The 21,591-nt window shown below is 35.7% G+C and overlaps 1 protein-coding gene across 1 annotated transcript in view; it reads right to left on the reverse strand.

Annotated features, from left to right (window-relative positions):
• LOC149084878 (sodium-coupled monocarboxylate transporter 1-like) overlaps positions 1 to 21,591 on the reverse strand; it is a 60,002-nt gene that overhangs the window by 2,562 nt on the left and 35,849 nt on the right. The window contains exons 5-11 of the mRNA XM_089232614.1: positions 17,801 to 17,955; positions 17,561 to 17,701; positions 17,271 to 17,400; positions 16,269 to 16,357; positions 15,862 to 15,977; positions 8,254 to 8,321; positions 1,763 to 1,849 (exon numbers count right to left, since the gene is read on the reverse strand). Of these exons, the coding sequence (XP_089088740.1) occupies positions 1,763 to 1,849; positions 8,254 to 8,321; positions 15,862 to 15,977; positions 16,269 to 16,357; positions 17,271 to 17,400; positions 17,561 to 17,701; positions 17,801 to 17,955 (786 nt within the window). The remainder of the gene's footprint in view (positions 1 to 1,762; positions 1,850 to 8,253; positions 8,322 to 15,861; positions 15,978 to 16,268; positions 16,358 to 17,270; positions 17,401 to 17,560; positions 17,702 to 17,800; positions 17,956 to 21,591) is intronic.

Below are 21,591 nucleotides of genomic sequence, written 5' to 3' on the forward strand. Positions count from 1 at the left end.
ATATGTCTCCAAATATGAAGCGATCAGAGCAGGAAGCTGGCTGCAATCAACATGACAAAAAAAGCATCAGAGAGAGGAAAATGTAAAAATTTAGAGGTTAAACTACATTTGGCAATATATAGAAAACTGATGTCGTTGTTGATGATGAATTCAAATTAATTTTTAGATGGGTCTAATTAAGGCCGTAGTGAGAGGGGGGAATCTTTAGGGGTCTGGTACCCCCCCGCTCCCGAAAAGTGAGAAAATTACTGAAAAAAGGGGAAAAGATGGCCAAATCTATTGTTCGACCACTTTGCCCCCCCCCCCCTCCCTCCCGAACGAAATTTTTTAGCTATGGGCTTGGGTATAATTATAATGCATATGGACTGCAGAGATAATTTAATAATCGGGGAATAAAGAATTTCTCTACCTTCAGTTATGACTGTGAAGTGAAACAGTGATGAACTACTTAAAAATCTCCTAATAATGGTCTGCAGTGAGTGTCACTCGGTTGTCACCATCATCACGACTGCTGTAGAAGATTTGTTTTTCCACTTCTAAAAATTTACTCGAGCAAGTTTCAAAAGTGTTTATTAACCCTTTAAGTAGTTTTTAAATTTTTCCTGGTCCACATTATAAATGCAGCAGTAGAAATCACTAAATCCTTTGCAAAATGCCACCTGTTTTCAAGAAGAATACTTTTTTTTAATCTCTTATGCAACCGATAAGTATTTTTCTTCAACACCGAGAATAATAATAACAAACAAGAAAGAGAAATACTCTAGCTTTTTCTATTATTTATACTGCACGCACATTCCTATAATACCTCAAAAAGGGGGGGGGGCGGGCGTCTGTGTCCTTCTGTTATCGAACTTTTTTAACAAAAGCTGACTCCGTCCACTGGCAGTTGATCTGACATGTTGAGTAGGAATGGAAATCATGTTTGACTGTAAAAGCAACTACAGTAAAACTTAGTTGATTCGAACTTTTACGAACTACCTCTCTTTTCGTACATAGTGCATAAAACTATTTTTATATCTGATTACAACATATTTGTTAAAATCATTTCATAATCATTATTTTTAACAAAGTCAAATACTACATGATTTATGTTTTTTCTATTGCTAATTTGATTTTCAGTATAAAATAAGTTTAAAACTTCAGGGTCTATGTAGGAAACGCTCTTTTTATACGGTGTTTTATTAGGCTTCGGTACCTGATATACTCTATTGTATCTACTTGTGGTTCTATTTCGATTTTTTGTTAAATATTTTTTCATTTACTTGTGAAAATTTTATTTTTCTATATATGTAGTTTTGTCTTGGAGATATAGTGTGGTTTTCTCATAAAAATAGAATTTTGAGGTTTCTGTCATCTGCTAAACTGGAATAATAAAAAATTAATAAAAATGGAATACTGAAAAATGTGTAAATATTATCAAATACCTGTACTTCATATACTATAGTTACTTCTTATCAAAAACGAATAGATCTCGTCAAAGTAAAACCGAATAATTTCGCCAAAGCTTTTCTCAGATTCAAATCGAATGTCATAAAAACATTATTCCAGCTTTTCTAATACGTTCGCTATTAAGAGTTTTACGAGAGATAATAGCTTCAATTATTCCTGGAAAAATTTCCTAATTACTTCCGATACTGTTGATAAGACCTAATGGCTTGTAAATGCGCGATCGATGTATATTACATACCCAAGAGCATCAGTTATTAAAATAGATTAAGAAATATAAAAAATCAAAAACAAGAGAAAAATGTTTTTATCTCACCTTTACGTTAGCCCATGGGAAAAACATTCCTAATACGAATACTCCTAGAATTGGTCCACCAATTACTCCGAATACACTGAGAGACAACTAAAGGAAGCAAAAATATTTGATAAATGTTTATTTTATATATATATATAATATACTGTATATATATTTTATAATTTTTTTAAAGCAAAAAAAAAACACAGATTTTTTGTTTTATATGCCTAGAATATAACAAAAAAAAATCGGAATAAAAACAGTGAACGAAAAACAGTATCGTCAAAAATCGGGATTATCACTATTTATGTGTATTGCTGTATCAACGTGATAGAGCCGTTTGTTTGTAATAAGGTAAATGAGCATTTTTGTAAATACCATTGTTGCCTATAGTTTCCTGTTGTACCGAAAATTATCACTTTACTTGTTACATTATGACTATGACATGACATTCTTACGGTGAATATCAAACTACAAGGCCACAACAGGCAAAATGCCCAATGAGGTGGCGGAGAAAAAGTTGCTCATAACTAGAGCCCGGATTATATGCACTTAAAAAGTGACAAATTATGCTCTAAAAATATGCAAATATGCACTTGAAAATGCTAAAATACGCACTTAAAAATGTTAAAATATGCACTTGAAAATTTTCCTGTTGTGGCCTTTGTTTTTGTATTTAAAAAATCCTGAAAAAAATTTAAAATTCCAAAATATTAACCAAAAATGAGAAAATACGCGTTAAAAATCACTATGCAAAAAAAAAAGCAAATATGTTTCTAAAATACATATTTTCTATTTGTTAGTGCATATTCATTTACACAACATATCCCCACATATGCATATGCAAATAACTTCTAATATTTTTTTATTTAAGCATTTTTAATTTCTAGTTATTCGTGGCTGCTTAGTAACGAAATACCAGTGAAAAAAAATTTCGAGGCTATTTCTAAAAATAATTGGACATTTTTGATGCTATCTCTAGAAATAGCGTTACAATGAAACCGTTGATATCTGGGAAGAAAAAAAATAACAATCACACCCCTGCGAGAAAAAAAACCGATGTTGTATGAAAATATTGTGAGCAATATATTCATTTGGAAAAACTATAAAAAAGTGATTGGCTTCAAATATGGCTTCAAAATTGGCTCACAAATATGCACTTATTATGAAAATTCCTTGATTTTATGCATTTATATGCATTAATGCTGGAAGAGGCCAAAATATGCAAATGCATATAATCCGGTCTCTACTCATAACAAATATGGATGCCATATATTTGAAAAATACAGCAACCCCCAATTAAAAATGCAATCATAAAAACTAAAGACTATATATACAGGGTGGGCAAAACGTCCGTAGAAACTTTAAAAATGCACAAAAACCGGAAAAATAACCAAAATAAAAAACGGTTTGCAGGGTTAGCATCGCTAGGTCACGGGAATTTTTTTAACACAGGGAAAAAACTCATAAAACAGCCGATAGGTGGCGTTGGTAAGAGCTTCGAAATACCGGGTGTATCGATCCGTCCATCTAATCTGTCGGAACTGAAAGATGCGATCCGCCGAGAGGCGTTGTGTATACATCCGGATCTGCTGCACTCTGCCGTTGCTGAATTTGTGATTCACCTGCAATGTGTTATCCCCTGGGGTGGTGGTCATGTGGAACACATACTGCTGTAATAAACGATTTGGAGGCATTTTGTTCGTTATTTGAGTATCTTTTCTTTGACTTGCGTACACGTCAGTGCCACCTATCAGCTGTTTTTTAGTTATTTTTTGCTGTCTTTAAAAAATTCCCGTGACCTTCGATGCTAACCCTGCAAACCGTTTTTTATTTCGGTTATTTTTCCGGTTTTTATGAATTTTTAAAATTCTACGGACTTTTTGCCCACCCTGTACATGATAAAATATATTAAAAAGCCCATGAAAAATATTTATGGTTGTCTTATCTAAGAATGGATAACTTCTCGATTCACCCCAACATGTTTATTGTATTTCTTTTTAAATGTGTCAATTGTGCTAGAATTTACTACCCCCGAGGGTAAGCTATTCCATTTATTAACAACTCTATTCGAGAAAAATTCTCTGTGACACCACAACCTAGAATTCCACCTTATCAATCGATACTAATGTCCCCTTGACAAAGCAGTCGATTGACGGCGTATTAAATTAATAATTATAATAATAATTAATAATTCATGGTCCTTCCTATACATCCGGTTGAAAATTTTGACCACTTCGATCATAATCCCCCGACACCTGCATTCTTCCAATGTAAACATCTTTAAAAAATGAAGGCTCTCTTCTTCTGTCCAGGACGAACTAAGCCTCGGAAAAGCGGTTGCTTTCAAAAATACAGCAACCCAATTAAAAATTCGATTATAAAAACTAAAAACTGTACAGGGTGAAGCTGACTTATTCTGCCAAACGAAAGGGATTGATAGACGAGCACCCAAGTGTGGATCATGAAACACCCTACCAACCTTGTCCTATCTCGAACCGTTTTAGAGTTTAATAATAATATAATTTTTGGATAATCGATTATTAAAAAAAAAATGACTTAAGTCTGAAAACCCGGATTTCTGAAGTTTCTGACATACACGCAAACTAAGCACATATCTGTGGGAAAAGCGCAGAAAAACTCCCATAAGGTCACACCAATTTCATTGAAATATCTGGATTTAATTGCGAGCTACAGGTGCTGAAAGATTGCCGAAGTTCAAAATCAACTTGCCGCCAAAACTTATAATTGCCAATTCCGCAAACACCCTTCTAACTACAATCGATCAAATTTGCCAAAAACTGGTCATTCTACCAGTTTTTGAAAGAGCCTAGAATGAACCAAATTGGTCATTTAGTTTAAGAGAAATTTAGTCATTTGTTTGCAATACATCACTGTAAAATCTGCGTTCGTTGAAGTAATTTTAGAAAATTTTGGAGGCAATTCGATTTTTCGAGAAAATGATGTCACTCTCCGCTATCCTACAAAAGTTTTTTTAAACAACTGTTTGATGCGAAGATATATTTTTGGAAAGAGAAAATTCATCTGCTCCTGCGGGGAATCGAGCCCACGTCCTTTCACTTTCCGGGTGAACGCACTACAAAAGCAACGAATATCTCAATCTTTCCATCGAGCTGGTGTGTACGGGACCGTACATGGACAATCGGACACAATTCAGGCCGAAGCTCACAATTGCTGACACTGCCACCAGATGGCGACTTATTAAGTCGCCAACTGGTGATCATCAACCAGCTGTTAAAAAAATATTTGAATTCGATTTTTCACTTCACCGATCTCTCAGCGCTTGTAACTCGCAATTAAATACGGATATCCTGTAGATAGAGGTAGCGTCACCTTATAGGATTTATTGTGCAAAATCAAATTATCGCCAAAATATTTAACCGCCAATTCCGAATTTTGTCGAATATCTACTACGACCAACGCTGATTTCAGTGATGCTTTAACAAAAGAATAAATTTCTCCTTAATCAGAAAACCTATATAGTTTATTGTAAGCTCTTTCTCGAGAGAAAGCTGGTGTAATGGACATGTTTTTTGGCAAATTTGACCATTTGTAGCTAGAAGGGTGTTTGCAGAATTGGCGATCGAAAATTTTAGTGACAATTCGATTTTGAACTTTGTCAAACTTTCAGCGCTTTTAGCTCACCATTAAAACCAGATATTTCGATGAAACTGGTGTCACTTTATAGCATTTTATCCGTTCTTTCTAGGTGTACTTATAAGTCTTAGAAACTTCACATATTCTGTTGTTTTTTTTTTAGATTTGACACATTTTTTTTCCATAATCGATTATACACCATAACTCGAAAACGGTTTGAAGTAAGACAGGGTTGGTGGAGTGTTTTATGCTTTACTTGGGGTTGTCTATCATCCTGTTTCGTTTGGCAGAATAGGTCGTGTTTACCCAGTATATACATGATAAAATGTAATACAAAGCCCATAAAAAAGATTACAGTTGTCCTATTCTAAGTACAGATAACTTCTCGATTTACCCTAATATGTTTATCGTATAACTTTTAAAATAAAATCAATTAGAATAATTCATTTGTGCTTGCTTCCAGGGCTGGACAAATCCCACCATGGTGACTAAAAAATTAGTATCGGCGCCTAAACTTTTCTTTGTGTAGTTACTAAATTTTGTAGGCTGAGAGCAGCACAAAATTTTTGAAATTTTTAGCAGCATATTTGTCAACATAAAAGAGGGTTACTATGCCCTGAAAAAGTCAAAAGAAAAGCTTCGGAACTTTTTCTTCGGGTAAAAAAAATTTTGGCGCCTAAAAAACTGTTCTGGCACTTAGATTTTATTGCGACTTGTCCAGCTCTGCTTACTACTTTCTAACTGCATAAGTTTTAAGTTAAATTCTGGAATAGATTGGACTCTTTGGAAAAAATTGACTTTGCAAAATGGTACAAAATTCAGCTTATTGAAGACAAATTTTCAGTCGAAAGATTCAGCTACTCGTCGTCCGTTCGACCACAACTCTAAAGAAGTTGCATAGGGTAGGCCTACTAACTGAAGAAAAAAATTTCTTGCATCCAGATGTCTTAGATAGCATGATTCAAAATACGCTTTGCCGTTGTCAATCTTGTGTAACCTTACGAAGTCATCCAAAGCCATATGTTAGGGAACTTTTTCCTATTTATTTCATGTCTCACAAGACAGCCTTGTCATCATACTTGGTATCTTGCTTATACAAAATTGTTTCTTTACTTTCCCTGTATCGGAATTTGCTACTAAAATTATTGTTACCTATATTCGTAGTATAATAGAACAACGTATAAAGAGAGCTGAAAAAAAATGCTTTTAAAATACTTCTCTAACTAATAACAAATTCTGTGCTTTCAACAATATTTTTTCGTCAAAAAGTCTTTTTGTTATCGAGTACCTTGCCCTTGCATACAGGGTGATTCTGAATTCATGGAACAAACTTTAAGGGGTGATAGAACGCACCTAAATAAGCATTTTTCATCATGAAATGTGTGGTAGAATATGAAAGTTTGAGGTGCAAACTCTGTAGTAAAGCACATTCATGACACATCAATGACACTAATTTTGGTGATCAGGTCCCCAAAGGTTTCGGCAGGAATTGCGTGCACAATGCCCAAGAAATAGATCCATAAAAATAAATTGAGAAAGAGGGGAGAGATCATGTTAGACGGGTGACATGTAATGGGCTCCGTCATATCTAATACTTTCCAATCCATTGTAGCAGTGTTGTGGTGTTTGAGTGATTTCATGTTTCTCTGCACAAAAATGAGCAAACTTCTTTATGCTTCTTTACCACATGCACTCTCGGATAGTTGATATCACATATCGCAGTAAATTTGTTGGAAAAACATGGTTTGCATTTTTTTTTTTTTTTTTTTGCAAAATTTTTTGTTAGAAATATTGCTATTGTAAAATCTCTAAAAGCACCTCTAATGTCTTTACTATTGCAATTAGACCTCACATTCTATGACCAAAAATGTTTTTTAGGCGACTTATATAACCTCTTAAAGTTTATCCCATGAATTTAGAATCACCTTGTATGTACAGATTAAGTTATTTCATTACCACGAACAGTCTCCAGAATACGTTACAGCTCAAAATCTGGCTGTTCCTCAGGAATTACCAAGATTTTTAGTTTCACACTAATGAAACCTCGGTACAAAAGGCCTTGTCGACATGAGCAACCTCAAAAACACGTATCTTTCAATCAGCAGTGAATGAATGTAATTTTGAAATGAATTTATTTTGGGTATCTCTGATGAGTTTCCAAACAATCGATTATCACACCCATAGACCGAATCAATAAAATAATCGCCGGGTTTTCTGGTATTTTTTGTATACTTTTCCGTTCCATAAAAATCAAAACTTCTGGAATAAAAAAAAATTACTACCTGTTGTTATACATAATTTTTTTATAAAATAAAACATTGATAACCAAAATGAATTCTTACTCATTGATTGGATAGTAATAATTCTTCAAATACATATAACAATACAAGATGAAAGAAAAGGAAAGATAAAAACCATAACAGAGTAGTCTTTTATTTGTTCGTCCAATTAATTTCTTTATTATTAATTTTTTTTAAGGATACTAAGAAGCAGCTGATGCTATTGTTACGCGAGCTTCATGTCTCATTAACTTAGTTCTACCGAGAAAGTAATTAAGAAAAAAAAGATTCTTTTTATTATTATCATTGTTCTTATTCTTTCACTAAAATCCACACATATACTTACTCACTAAAAAAAATAATTACAGAATAGTTATTTTTTCAAGGAATTCAGTACACGTTTAATGCATTAGTATAATTGGATCATAAGGGAACAATTTCTTTCCATTTCGAGCAAAGATTTCTTACCTCTTAATTCAACTTTCGAAGAAAATCTCACCACACTAATTAGAACGTTGGATGTATATTTAAGTATTAATTTTTTTTTAATTTATTAATTGTATTATTTGCTAAATAACGTAATGCATATGAGAAATAATAATTTAAAAACCTCACCTGAAGAATGGCCCCAAGTTGTTCGACGACTGCAACTAAAATTATACAGGCGATTCCATATCCTAATGCTAAAATTTATATACATAAAAGAATGAAATAATTAATTGGTACGGAAAAAAAATTTAATTCGTTATTTAATTAAGTTAGTAATCAGAGATTCTTATACTAAAATAAATACAGGTATAACGTTATGATCTTGAAAGATTTAAAGGTTTTTCTGTTGTTGTTTTGGGAGTAGAAATTTAAAATTCCATTAATCAAATTTCTTTTCTCTTTTTTTGGAAAAAAAATGTTTTTTACTCAAAATTTGATTAATTAAAGATATAAAAAAAAAGGTTTCTGACGTCATAGCTTATTTTTTCCTTGTACTAGATTAATCTCATGAATATTAAAAGGGATAAATTAAAAGAAACAGATGTTATGAATAAGAAAGAATTTCATTTTATATTCAAAGAGATTTTACCGTTATGTGTACATACAGCAGGGTTTTCAGTATCTGACTGCAACGAATATACAAAAAAATTTACGAACTTAACTTTTGGTGGTTTTGTTTGAAGTGCCATCCGTGAAAAATAGATGTTTTGAAATACTATGAAAAAAAAATGCTATCTAAGTTAGGGTTACCACGTTACCAGATTCAAAAACTGAGAAAGGAGGACGCTTGCGAGAGCCACTTTGGTGACATCACTTTTCCCGATTTACACTACAGATGGCGCCAATATACCAGAGCTGGACAAATCCTAGGCGCCGGGTTGCCATGACGACAAAAAAATTGATATTGGTGAACTAAAATTTTCTTTGTGTAGTTACTAAATTACAGACTCAGAGCAGCACTATGCTCTGAGAGGGTCACTATATGGCCATACTCTGAAATAGTCAAAAGAAGAACTATTTTGGACTTTTTTTTTTTCTTCGGGTACAAAATTTTCTGGCTCCTAGACTTTTTTACGATTTGTCCAGCCCTGCACAAAAAATTCCGCTACCACAATGCTTTTTCCCAAATAGACTGGGACCGCTAAAAAAAGGGGGGGGGGAAGAAGAAATGTCGCTCCCGTCGCTTATGATGAATTGTTCACGCAGTCTGGTCAGTTTTATTGCTTTGCCTGGAGCAAGGCGATAGGTGTTCTTTCTATACCTTCCGAAGGTTTTTTTTTTTCGGCGGCGTTGCTTTTTTGCCAGAGGCGAAATGCTTTCCCTATAGGAAGGAGCATTGAGTGTTGTTTGCGCATCCTGTTTTTTTATTATTATTATTTCTGGATGGAAGAGGTAACACCCCCGTCCCTTCACACTTCAGTGTACGGATACGGCATTAGCTGTCTGTTATCAAACAGTAGTATTCTTAAAATGGATGTTGCGGTCTTTTTTACATTATACTGGAGCAATCTGGGCAATGGTTAGAATATCATCTCCTGCTTGGAGGCAACTTGGGTTCTTGTATTCTGGGAATTTCGACGGTGATTGGTCAAAGCGTGTAAAATTGTGTGTGTGTGGGGGGGGGGGGGGGAAGAAACAAGCGATATATGTTCCAGAGTGAAAAAAAATTCTCCATGAAAAAAAGAAAAATAATTAAGGAAACCTGAAAAGGAGGACAAAAAAGCGAGAATTTTGTAACACGTAATGAGATATCAAAAATGATGACGTCTGGTATTCTTAACCTGAGCATCCCTCCTTCACCAATATTTGCATTCTGTAGTGAGTTAGTATCATTTATTCTTCGTGAGATTTTTTACCTGATTCGTTTTTTTCATATTCTGCTTTCCAAAACACACGACGATAAATTCGATATAACTCTGGCAATTTTGCTTTAATTCAAATGAAATTCCACAGGAATATAGTAAATTAAGTTATTCATCCATGAATATGATATGATATAAACTGAAGAGCCAATAAAACTGGTACAGGCATGCGTATGCAAATAAAGAGATATGGAACCAGTCAGAGTGCGGCGCTGCGGTAAGCAACGCCTATATAACACAACAAGTGTCTGGCATAGTTGTTAGATCGGTTACTGCTGCTACAATGGCAGGTTATCGAGATTTAAGTGAGTTTGAACGTGGTGTTATAGTCGGCGCACGAGAGATGGGACATAGCATCTCCGAGGTAGCGATGAAATTTGGATTTTCACGTACGACCATTTCACGAGTGTACCGTGAATATCGGGAATCCAGTAAAAAATTAAATCTACGACATCGCTGCGGCCGAAAAAAAGATCATGCAAGAACGGAACGACTGACGAGAATCATTAAACGTGACAGACGTGCAACCCTTCCGCAAATTGCTGCAGATTTCAATGCTGGGCCATCAACAAGTGTCAGCGTGCGAACCATTCAACGAAACATCATCGATATGGGTTTTCGGAGCCGAAGGCCCACTCGTGTACCCTTGATGACTGACAACACAAAGCTTTACACCTCGCCTGGGCCCGACAACACCGACATTGGACTGTTGAGGACTGGAAACACGTTGCCTGGTCTGACGAGTCTCGATTCCAATTGCTGCGAGCTGATGGACGTGTACGGGTATGGAGACAACCTCATGAATCCATGGACCCTACATGTCAACAGGGGACTGTTCAAGCTGGTGGAGGCTCTGTGATGGTATGGGGCGTGTGCAGTTGGCGTGAAATGGGACCCCTGATACGTCTAGATACGACTCTGACAGGTGACAGGTACGTAAGCATCCTGACTGATCACCTGCGCCCATTCATGTCCATTGTGCATTCCGACGGACTTGGACAATTTCAGAAGGACAATGCGACACCCCACACGTCCAGAATTGCTACAAAGTGGCTCCAGGAACACTCTTCTGACTTTAGACACTTACGCTGGCCACCAAAATCCCCAGACATGAACATTATTGAAGATATCTGGGATGCCTTGCAACGTGCTGTTCAGAAGAGATCTCCACTCCCTCTTACTCCTACGGATTTATGGACAGCCCTGCAGGATTCATGGTGTCAATTACCTCCAGCACTACTTCAGACATTAGTCGAGTCCATGCCACATCGTGTTGCGGCACTTCTGCGTGCTCGTGGGGGCCCTACACGATAATAGGCAAGTGTACCAGTTTTTGGCTCTTCAGTGTATATATAAGCATTCACATTTAGCGTAATAAAGATGATTTGCATGCAGTACAAACTGATCAAGCAAACTAAATATAACTCGAGCTGCACATTAAAGTTTAATCCTTACAATCACGTGATTCAGAGCAGCACAGGCAGATTCGAATATAGTCCAAAATCAACCTCAATAAGCAAGGGCGTAGCGAGGGGGGGGGGGGGGGGGACTTTGGGGTCTGGGCCCACCCCCCCCCCCCGTAATGTGAGAAAATGACCGAAAAAAGGGAAAAAGATGGCCAAATCCATCGTTCTGTCATTTTGGTCCCCCCCCCGAACGAAATTTCTGGCTACGCCCTGTCAATAAGCACTCTCAAAATAATTTTCTTTCAAACATCCTAACTCGCGAGAATACTAGATGTTTTCATTCCAGGCGTAATTTGCATAATTTCTGCGTAACTAATCGCAATAAACACATCATTTGATATTTGCATATATTGCCGTCACTTTTTTTCCCAAATTCTCTCCAATGAAATTCACAAATATCTTCACCATCTGCAAATTTACATCGTTTGCTCAACTTTTGAAAAGCAATGTATGAGCTAATAGAAAGAGAAAAAAGCTGCAATTATGTTTAAAAATGGGAAATTCTGGATTAAAAACTTTAGAGTTGAAAAATATAAACTATGTGGTGGTTGTTGTGGTCATTATAGCCCAAAATGAGTCACCTTTATTAAGTTTATAAAATGTGCTGCTTACTCACTCTTTGCTCCATATGTATTAAGAAAGTAAAGATGTAAAAAGTCCAACAAAGAATAGCCGATAATAATTTATCTCGGAATGTAAACAACACGAGTGAAAATATTGGGAGGTTTAGATGATATTTCATAAAATTTAGTGTCATCTATGTTTAACAGATGGCGCAACAAACCAACACCACCTGCATAGCAAGGCCTCCGCACGAAACTTGTGACGTCAATGAAGGCCATTTCTCCTATTGCCATTGGATATACCGCAAAAAAAGATAAAGATATTGCATGCCTCGGCCTGCTATATCCAATGGCAATAGGTGAAATGGTCTTCTTCAGTGACGTGGCGAGCTTCGTGCGGAGGGTTTGTTCTATAGGTGGTGTTGAGCAAACTCGAATACAAAAAATTTAATCTGGACAATTTTTGAATAGGTGTCTTGATAGTATCAAAACCGCAAGGAAGTTATGAAAAAAAACTCACTATTTACATGAAAATTAATAATAATTGATCTCGTTCGAAATAAAAATCCATTTTTTTTCAAATAATTAAAAAAAACAATTTTTAATATTTCTTAAATGAGTGAAAAAAATTAGTTTTTATTATTCTTTGCAATGATTTCGAACTAAGAAACATCCTCCATTAATTAAAATACGTTCAGCTTCAATAAGTTATAATCTAAAATAAGCATCTCCAAATGAAAATCGCCTTCAACATTTTATGAACAAATTATGAATATACGAAGGATAAATGCGGTGGCGATAATTAAAAATCGAAAAGACTGCAATTCCATCTAATACGATATTTTTTTTTTTTGCCACAGGAACAGAAGAAAAACTTAGGTGATCCTGTGAGACTAAGCAGAGGCGGAAAAGACTTCCAAAAGTGAAAGTGATTAATTTTAATTATCGAATAAACTGATCAAAAGAAATAGAAACGTATAGCAAAGTTTCTTTCCTTTTTATTTTATTCATGAGTGAGATATTTTCCCTCTTCTTTATATGAATTTCTATCTATACCAGACGTTGGAATTGAAATTATTCGATCCTTCAACACTATCAATTCGATCGATAAGTTCACAAATGTTAATAATTGTTTTTGGAAACTCATCGAATAAAGTATGGCTTTCTTTTTCCTCAAAATCGCATTGATTAATAACTTTCGATATGAATCTTTAATAGGAAACGGGTTTAATCAGCAGTTTACGAATTAGGCAACTATGAGTTGCGTCCGATCGAACAACGAATGGCATCGTACTTTTCTGGATAAGTACGATTTTTGACAAAGTATTATTATTGATGAACGCAAGATAGCCCTTTCTTTCTTTCTTTCTTGATCACCCACAACTCCTGCCTATGATTATTGAGATAATTAATCACGTTATCTAGATCAAAACCACTAATTTAACCATCACTGAAGGGCACATGAAGCACTTTTTTTGTCTGATTGCTGAATAATAGCCTTCACCTATATAAAAGCGCTGATAGTGACAGGGCCGTCTTAAGAGTATCGTGGGCCCCCGGGCCAAATGGTTTTTTGGAGGCCCTACCTGGTAAATCCTATAAAATTTCAGCCGCATCTCATTTTTGTGAGGTCCCTCTTCTCTTGAGGCCCCCGGGTTATGCGTTAAGACAGCACTGGATAGTGATATAAACGTATAGATCAGTGAAACTTTCGTTTAAGGGTTTGATAAGGTTTTATTAAAGAGGTTGTTGTTTTTTATAATTGTTTGAGCTAAATGGAAAGAAACGGTGTTAACTGGAATGGGGCAGATACATTGATTTCGGTTGAAAATTATTATTTTCCATTTTTATAATGGAGTCGAACAAGGGGACACCATATACGTATCCTGTAATAAGATCGTATGCAGCACTAGGATGAGACACACTCACAAGCAGTAGGCAGATTTCCAGACATCTGGACCAGCACAAGCAAACTTATTCCATCTAATCCGGAAAATATCAATCCCTTTATCCCGCTCGATCAGTTGACCCCTTGCTGCCGGAAACACCGTGGACTGCCAGCTAAATGACTTAGACGAGGTAACTCTAAGACTGCTAGTTTCGATTGACTCCGAGGGTTAAACCATCGCAAAAAAATACCAGAATTCCATACAGCACTTTCTGTTTTACGGATCTTCATCTATTGCAAACACAATAGTAGACAGCGTCCCGGATAGCTCATACGCAAGACGCAACGAATCATCTAGACCTAGACGGACCTACAACCACTTGCATTGAGCCTACAAGTGGAGAAATATTCAGTTACGATCTGTAGTTGTTAATACAGTAATGAAACAACAGGTAAACACCTAACACGAGACAAAAACTGCAAACTGTCGAAACAAGGTGTTTTAAAAAAAGATGGACAAACTTTTCAGAACGTGGTAGAAGGCACCAAATACAAATACAACGCCCCAACAGGCAAAATGCCCAACGAGGTGGCTGAGAAAAATCAGTCATGTTGTCATAAAATGTTGTGCCTAAATTGAAAACGTCCATGACTAGGTTGAAATTGGTAATGGTGAGCACAATGACAACTCTATGGCTGTAAAGCTATTGTTAAATGAATGAAGGCGGATGTAACTGATATCGTTGATGTTGCAAGCTTTATAATTAAAGAGTAATAATGTTTGGAAAATATCACTCCGTAGTATGCTGCTATTAGAGCCCAGTAACTTGTTTTGAGCGACATGACATTGCAGAGGTAACTGACCATTCAGATCTTTAAAGTATGAGTCGAAAACGTCATTTCTCGAAAAGCTGCGAAGTTCAATTTTTTCATTCGATTCCCCTTGTATCCCCGTAATAAAGATGATTTGTATGCAGTACAAACTGATCAAGCAAACTAAATATAACTCGAGCTGCACATTAAAGTTTAATCCTTACAATCACGTGATTCAGAGCAGCACAGGCAGATTCGAATATAGTCCAAAATCAAGGAAGGAAAAAACTCATCTCTGCCTCTACCGGGAGTCGAACCCGGTAGAGGCAGAGATGAGTTTTTTCCTTCCTTAAAAAATTAACATCTCAAATAATAAATATCTTCACAACATCCAGTCTTCTGTATATCTTGTATTAACAAGTGGAGAGCGACATTCATGTCATATTTTTTAAGTGTTTTTCTCGGCTTTCTATACGCTTCATTAACTACGGAAAAATTATCAGCTCGAAAAAAAAGTCCTGGACTGTATTGTTAGGAAAAACACAAAAGAATAAGCACAATTCAATTCAATTCTTTCAATTTCAGTGGCACTGTTTCGTGTGGATGCAGCCCAATTATAACTTTAGGCCAGGGAAGGGACAGGGACAGAAACAGAAAAAGAGAGGCAAGAAAGGCCTATGTTTTGCGGAAGTGTCCCCGAATTCTTCACGTGCGGATCAGTCTATGCACCGATAGGATTTACGGAACGCAAATTGTCATAAACATTAGTAATGCAATCATGTGTGTGTGTACTACTACTATATAACATTTAAAACATCTTTTGTAATTGGAAGTTTCCTAATAGTTAGTTTTCCCCTAAATGGTTAAGGAATTGAATATTAGATAAAGGTAAGATTGGAAACTGAGTTTACCTGTCATTGTTGTTAGTAGGGGAAGCCTAACAGTGTGCATGTGTTTGCAATTTTTTTTTCGGTGGTACGATTCACTACTGTTCATTATGTGTTGTGATCTATTCTACAAAGTGACAGTTAAATTTACATTATTATTATTTTGCTACGATTCCTCTTGCCGAGATTCGAACAAAGGAAATTGGTACGCAGGTACAGGTTAAATGAAAAATATATATTTCACCTCTCTCTCACCTAATATTTTTGCCAACTTGGTTGCAGATTTCTCTGATAGATCAGGTTTGAAATACGCTTTCACGATGTCTTCCAATGTCACTGCAGCCAATGAATTCACTCCGGATGAAACAGTGCTAAATAAAATAAGACAATATTTTTTACATATTTTTATTGAATGGCAATGTTTTTGTTTCCATCAAAATCATGAATTAGGTATATTACGAATTTTTCATAATTTTCAACATTAGGCACGAATTTGAAATTTTTTAAACAAAAAAATATTTTTCAAAATTTGTCAAATTTCAATTCTTAACAACAAAAATTCAATGAAAAAAATATTTTATATAATTCCCTCTTTAATATCCTCTCCCAAAGTACATAATACGAAATAAACATAATCATTTAATGCTTCTCATTCCACTCACCTGATGGCGCCACTGAATATACCAGCGACGAACACTCCAGGCAAGCATGGCAGAGTTCCTAGCATGTCCATCACAAAAAGTGGGAATAGCTACAAATATATAAACGAAACCTAATAAATATTTTTCGGATAATTGATTCGATTAGTCATTGATTAATTCTTTTGGTAATCAGATCATGCAGAGATGAAATCTCCGCCTGAGATCTAATCGATGTGGGATCGTGTAATGGACGCCGCCTTTGTTTTCGACGTGTTAAAAAAACGTGGGAAACACATTTTACAGTTTAGTTTCTTTGAGGATGAACTGGTGAGAAAATATATCATTGCACGTATATGAAAAACAATTTGATAGGTTTTTTTTTTGCACCTTCCCTCTATTATTCTAGTTCATATTATAAATAGGCTAAGGATCAGCGATCAGTGTCTCTGGCACTGCCTTGCTTTCAAGTAGCGTGTCACGATTGATTTCTGCTCGATGAACCTTTCATAATCTCCTTATAGAACAGTCTGTTTATCAGAGTACAGCTGTTTAGTTAATTACTTTAATTAATTTCTGAAAACGTGTAACAATTAATTAATCTTGTATAATCAGTGGTTTGAAAAACAACTTATTTGTTCAGGAAAAGCATATTTCGACAAAATAAATACGAGATTTTGATGTAGTTAGTACTGGAAAATACGTGAGATATCGCCAGTTGTTCCTGAAACTGCCAAAATATGATAACGGTCACAAAAATAATCGCCAATATCAGTGGAAAATAAGGGATTTACTTGATTTAAGTTCAAATTTCTACACGATAAAATCACGTAGTAAATCTGCAATGAACTGTAATGTATCAAAAAATCGGAATGACTAAAAACTTTAGAATATACGGGTCATTATATTCGTCAGTAATTTTATTGAATATATCGACGTCATTTACCACCAACATAAAAAATTATATCTGTAGCTGTTGACTGTCAATGAGTCTCAAGTGTTTTCATCTAAAATAATGATCTGTACCTGATCTGGGGCTCCGACTTGCTTTGTCTTGATTGGATCGCAGTCATGGTACCGAGCATAAACAAGTAATCCAGCTAAAGTCGTCACGGTAACTATCGTTGATAAACCAGGTAAATTCAACCATATTGCACTGAAAACGACAAAAAAATCATTTCTTATCTAACCAAATTGTATTTAAATTGAACAAAAATATTCGCCATTTGAAAGTGTAAATATTTTATCCACTTTCCATTTATACTTGTACTGTTATTAAAAATTTGTAAAAACAACTTGGAAAGAGATATACTAACATCTTTGCACCACGAGGGCTGGAAATAGTGAGATATCTTTGAACCATAGGCTGACTGACGCCGTAAATAGATAGCCAGGTAAAGTATCCTCCAATTACCAGACTCCACACGGTATGACGTACTGTTGGGTCCAAGTTGAAGCTAGTTTAAAATTTAAAATTGAAGAAGTCAAAATGATCAAAATTTATTTTTTTTATGATACCAGCATACCACAAAATATAGTAGTTGAGTACAACTCACTTGAAAAATTCTATTCTCTTTCCTTCATTTGCTCTATTCCAAACATATTCAATACCACCCATATCATATGTTCCTTTGATAACAACCACCATCATTGCACCAAAGATAACAAAGACTTGAAAAAGATCTGTCAATACGACAGCTTTCATTCCACCCTGAAAAGCGTATTGAAAAAATATGAACAAATTTCAATAAGAAAGACAATACGTAATGGCATCGATTTGTAAACGTATGAACCAACAAAACTCTCAAAACTTGGATCAATTTCATATTTTTATCTATACATATAAAATAACATTTCCTGACTGACTGATTCATCATCGAAGAGCCGAAACCGCTGAAGCTATAAATATTAAATTTGGTCAGTAGTTTTATTTTGTACTGTATAGACTCACTAAGAAGGGATTTTCCAAAATTTTGAACAATTAAAGGGATTATGAGTAGGAATTTTCAGATTACGAAATCCACACGAGCGATGCCGCGGGTAACAGTTAGTCAGATATATATGAAAAAGCACGGCTGACATTACGATCCCTTTATAGAATGATCTGTATTAGACGTATAGGCGATAAATATGGTAGCCTTGTTCGCACGTTAAAAAAAGGGAAAGAAAGAAAGGAAAAAAAACGATAAGGGTGGAGAGGAACAGAGTAGTAGTTAATTTGATAAGAGAGTTATAGAGAGATGAGAGATGCACAGTAACTTGTTTCTTCGCCCTCACCTACGTGTTCTCTTTCTCACTTCCATGTAGAGTATAAAATAGAAGGATTAGTTCTGAGAAAGATACATTATATATATATATATGGGGGGGGGGGAACACACACACACACAACTTGGCTTCATGGGGTTACAATAAGCTTTGCGATGAGGAAAAAAGAGGTTGAAGAAACAGTCAGCTGAATTTAATTTATTCGGCTTGTATTTGAACGCAATATCACGTCCCTGATCGTAAAGGGGTTAAACTGCTATCTTTTTATAGCGTCATTTATTAACAGGACATTTGATGGAAAAAGTTGGAAATTGGAAAGAAATGTATTTAGCCTGTGCGATCGCTTTGAACTTCATCCGGTCCAGAGGCCCCAAGTAGTTCTTATTCCCGCAATTTCTGCAAGATTGTAGAGCAATTTCAAGAGAGTACCTTATTACACAGAAATTCGTTGGTTGTCTTGTCATAAAGTTAATTTTTTTTACTATTAAACGAGGTAAAACTGTTCCTAAATAAATGAAAGATCAAGATGTTTCGCACATTTCTTAATGATAAGACAAGACAGGGTTGCTACATTTAGCATTCTTACTTGATATTACAGGACATTTGAATCACTTAATATCCAACTTCAAGGGACCCAAACTTGCCTACTACTTTATTAAGCACAGACATTGGATTTGCTCAAAGGCCATTTAAAAGAGAATATTCTAAATTATTTTTGGGAGGTAGGTAGAATGAATTTTATGGTTTATTTTTTATACCTTTTCTTTCACTTACCATTGATTCCAATTGATTTTTTTTTAATTTTTATAATTAATTTTTAATTACCAATTATCAAATTTTTGTTATTCATTAACAGATTTTTGTTATTAATTTTTTATAATTGGCGGCCAATCTGAGAGAAAATTTCAAAGCAAATGGCCCAGGATATAATTGAATGTGACACCCCCTGGGCTAGACCAAGGTTGCCCAAGCTTTACGAGAGTGCGGGCCACTTCAATGCTTTCGAATTGTGGTTTGGATCATTCCAGTGATATATAGGTATGCCGCGTGTCAATTAAGTGATCTGGAACTGTACCGCAGGTCACTTAAGTGTTCTGGGATTGTGCAGCAAGTCACTGTAGTGATCTGGAACTGTGCCGCAGGTAACTTGAGTGATTTGCAACTGCATCGCGGGTCACTTAAGTGATCTGGAACTCCATCACGGGCCATAGAAACTGTGTCGAGGGTCACTTAAGTGATTCTTAAATATACCACGAGCCACTTAAGCACCCCGGAACTGTGTCGCAGGTCACTCGGATGGTTTGAAAATAAACTGCGAGTCCCTTAAGTGATCTGTGAATGTGCCTTTCGTTAATTTTTAAAAAATATGTTCGAGGTCACGGGCCACATCATATGACTCCGAGGGCCACATTTGATTCGCGGGCCATGGGTTCAGCATGGCATGGACCATAGTTTCCCAAACCTTTCGTTCCATCGCCCTCTTATCAGAAATTTTTTCTCTCATCGCCCCCAACTCAAGTGAACCCATAGTATCCTATGTTAAATCCGTAGCTTCTATCGCCCCCTGGACCATTCCATCGTCCACCAGGGGCGATACTGCCCACTTTGGGAAACGCTATCCTAGACTGTCTATTCAGTTTGTATCTTCGAATTAGGTGTAAAATCTCTTTTGAGCTGTTAACCGGTCAGTTAATGTCTCACCACCCAGATTTTATTTTTTGTAACAAGACAGTTATACTACGTACTGCTCGACTTTTTCTTGCACCTGGCTGTTTTGAATATACAAGTTCAAACGGGTGGCAAATTTGAGGAATGAGTGGTCAAGAAAATTAGTAGAATGGGAAAATGGCGGCGAAATTTGTATGACCCTCAATAAATCCGCCGCTGCCCAGACAGCAAGGGACTAAGTCAGTGATTGGCTAAAAGAGTAATTTAGTAATTTTTCAAGCACGTGAATGAGCGGAAGAGTGGTAACTGAGAACGTCAGCAAGCATGTGAATGGCCAAACGAGTAACTTACAGAGTGAAGGATCAGTTTAGTAGTGACCTAGACCCTAGAGTGTGTGCAAGCGCGTGAGTGAGCAAAAGTTACTTAGAGCGTGAGCAAGCATGTGAATGACCTACAGAGCATGAGAAAGCCCGTGAATAACTACACGAGTGGCTAAAAGTGAACACAGCACAACAAAATACAATATTGGTTATGTACATTTTGTGCTTAGTTTCAAATTATTGGGCCCATTTTCAATAAACAATAAACTCTTTTGAAAACTTGCTTAAATAAATTTCTGGAAGAGGAAAAACTGGAATTAGAATGATGGTGACAACCGAGCTACATTGACTCTATAGTATGCATCGTGGGGTTATTTCCAAGTTGTTTATCACTGTTCCACTTGAAGGCCATACCTGAAGGCAAATGAAACCTGGTATTACATATTTTTAGCCGACTATTACATATTTTTAGCCGACTATTCCATATTACCCGAATGTACAATATAAACCACACATAAACCATATTCCAAAATATTGTATAAAAAGCATTTCTAAATATTAAATTTATTTTCTTATCAATTTGAGGAGTAAAAAAATTACGCCGATCCTTGGGTTATGCTGCTAAAGACCAGTCAGCTCCTCCTCATTGTAGGGTCTAGGGATAAACCCATCAATTTAACGTTATCAGAATCTCTGCTGACAATCCAGGAAAAAAGTAGCATCTCGCTGAATATAATATTCTATAACCTTATACATTAGCACTTGAATATAATTTTAAATTTATGCAAAGTAATGTGTCTGAATGAAGCGTAAGTACCTTGGGGTAGGAACACATAGAAGTCTAAAATATTTCTGTTATAGAGTGGTTACTAATACTAACCGGATCTTAATACAACATAGACGTGCAAGACAGCCACATTTTGCTTTTAGGTTTTAACAGTGTTTTGTAACTATAGTAATCTACGTAATGTTCTTGTGCAACAAAATTGTATTTGGACCTCCAACATGCATAGGCAGTACTGTAAAATTAACATCTACTTGAAGGGTGATCACACATGAAGACCTCAAAAAAAAAAAATTTACAATCAATTCAG

This window comes from Pholcus phalangioides, unplaced genomic scaffold, assembly GCF_987345545.1.
Source record: "Pholcus phalangioides strain wild (caught in Gottingen) unplaced genomic scaffold, Ppha-v1.0 ptg000007l_1, whole genome shotgun sequence".
In the NCBI taxonomy this organism is placed as follows: domain Eukaryota; kingdom Metazoa; phylum Arthropoda; class Arachnida; order Araneae; family Pholcidae; genus Pholcus; species Pholcus phalangioides.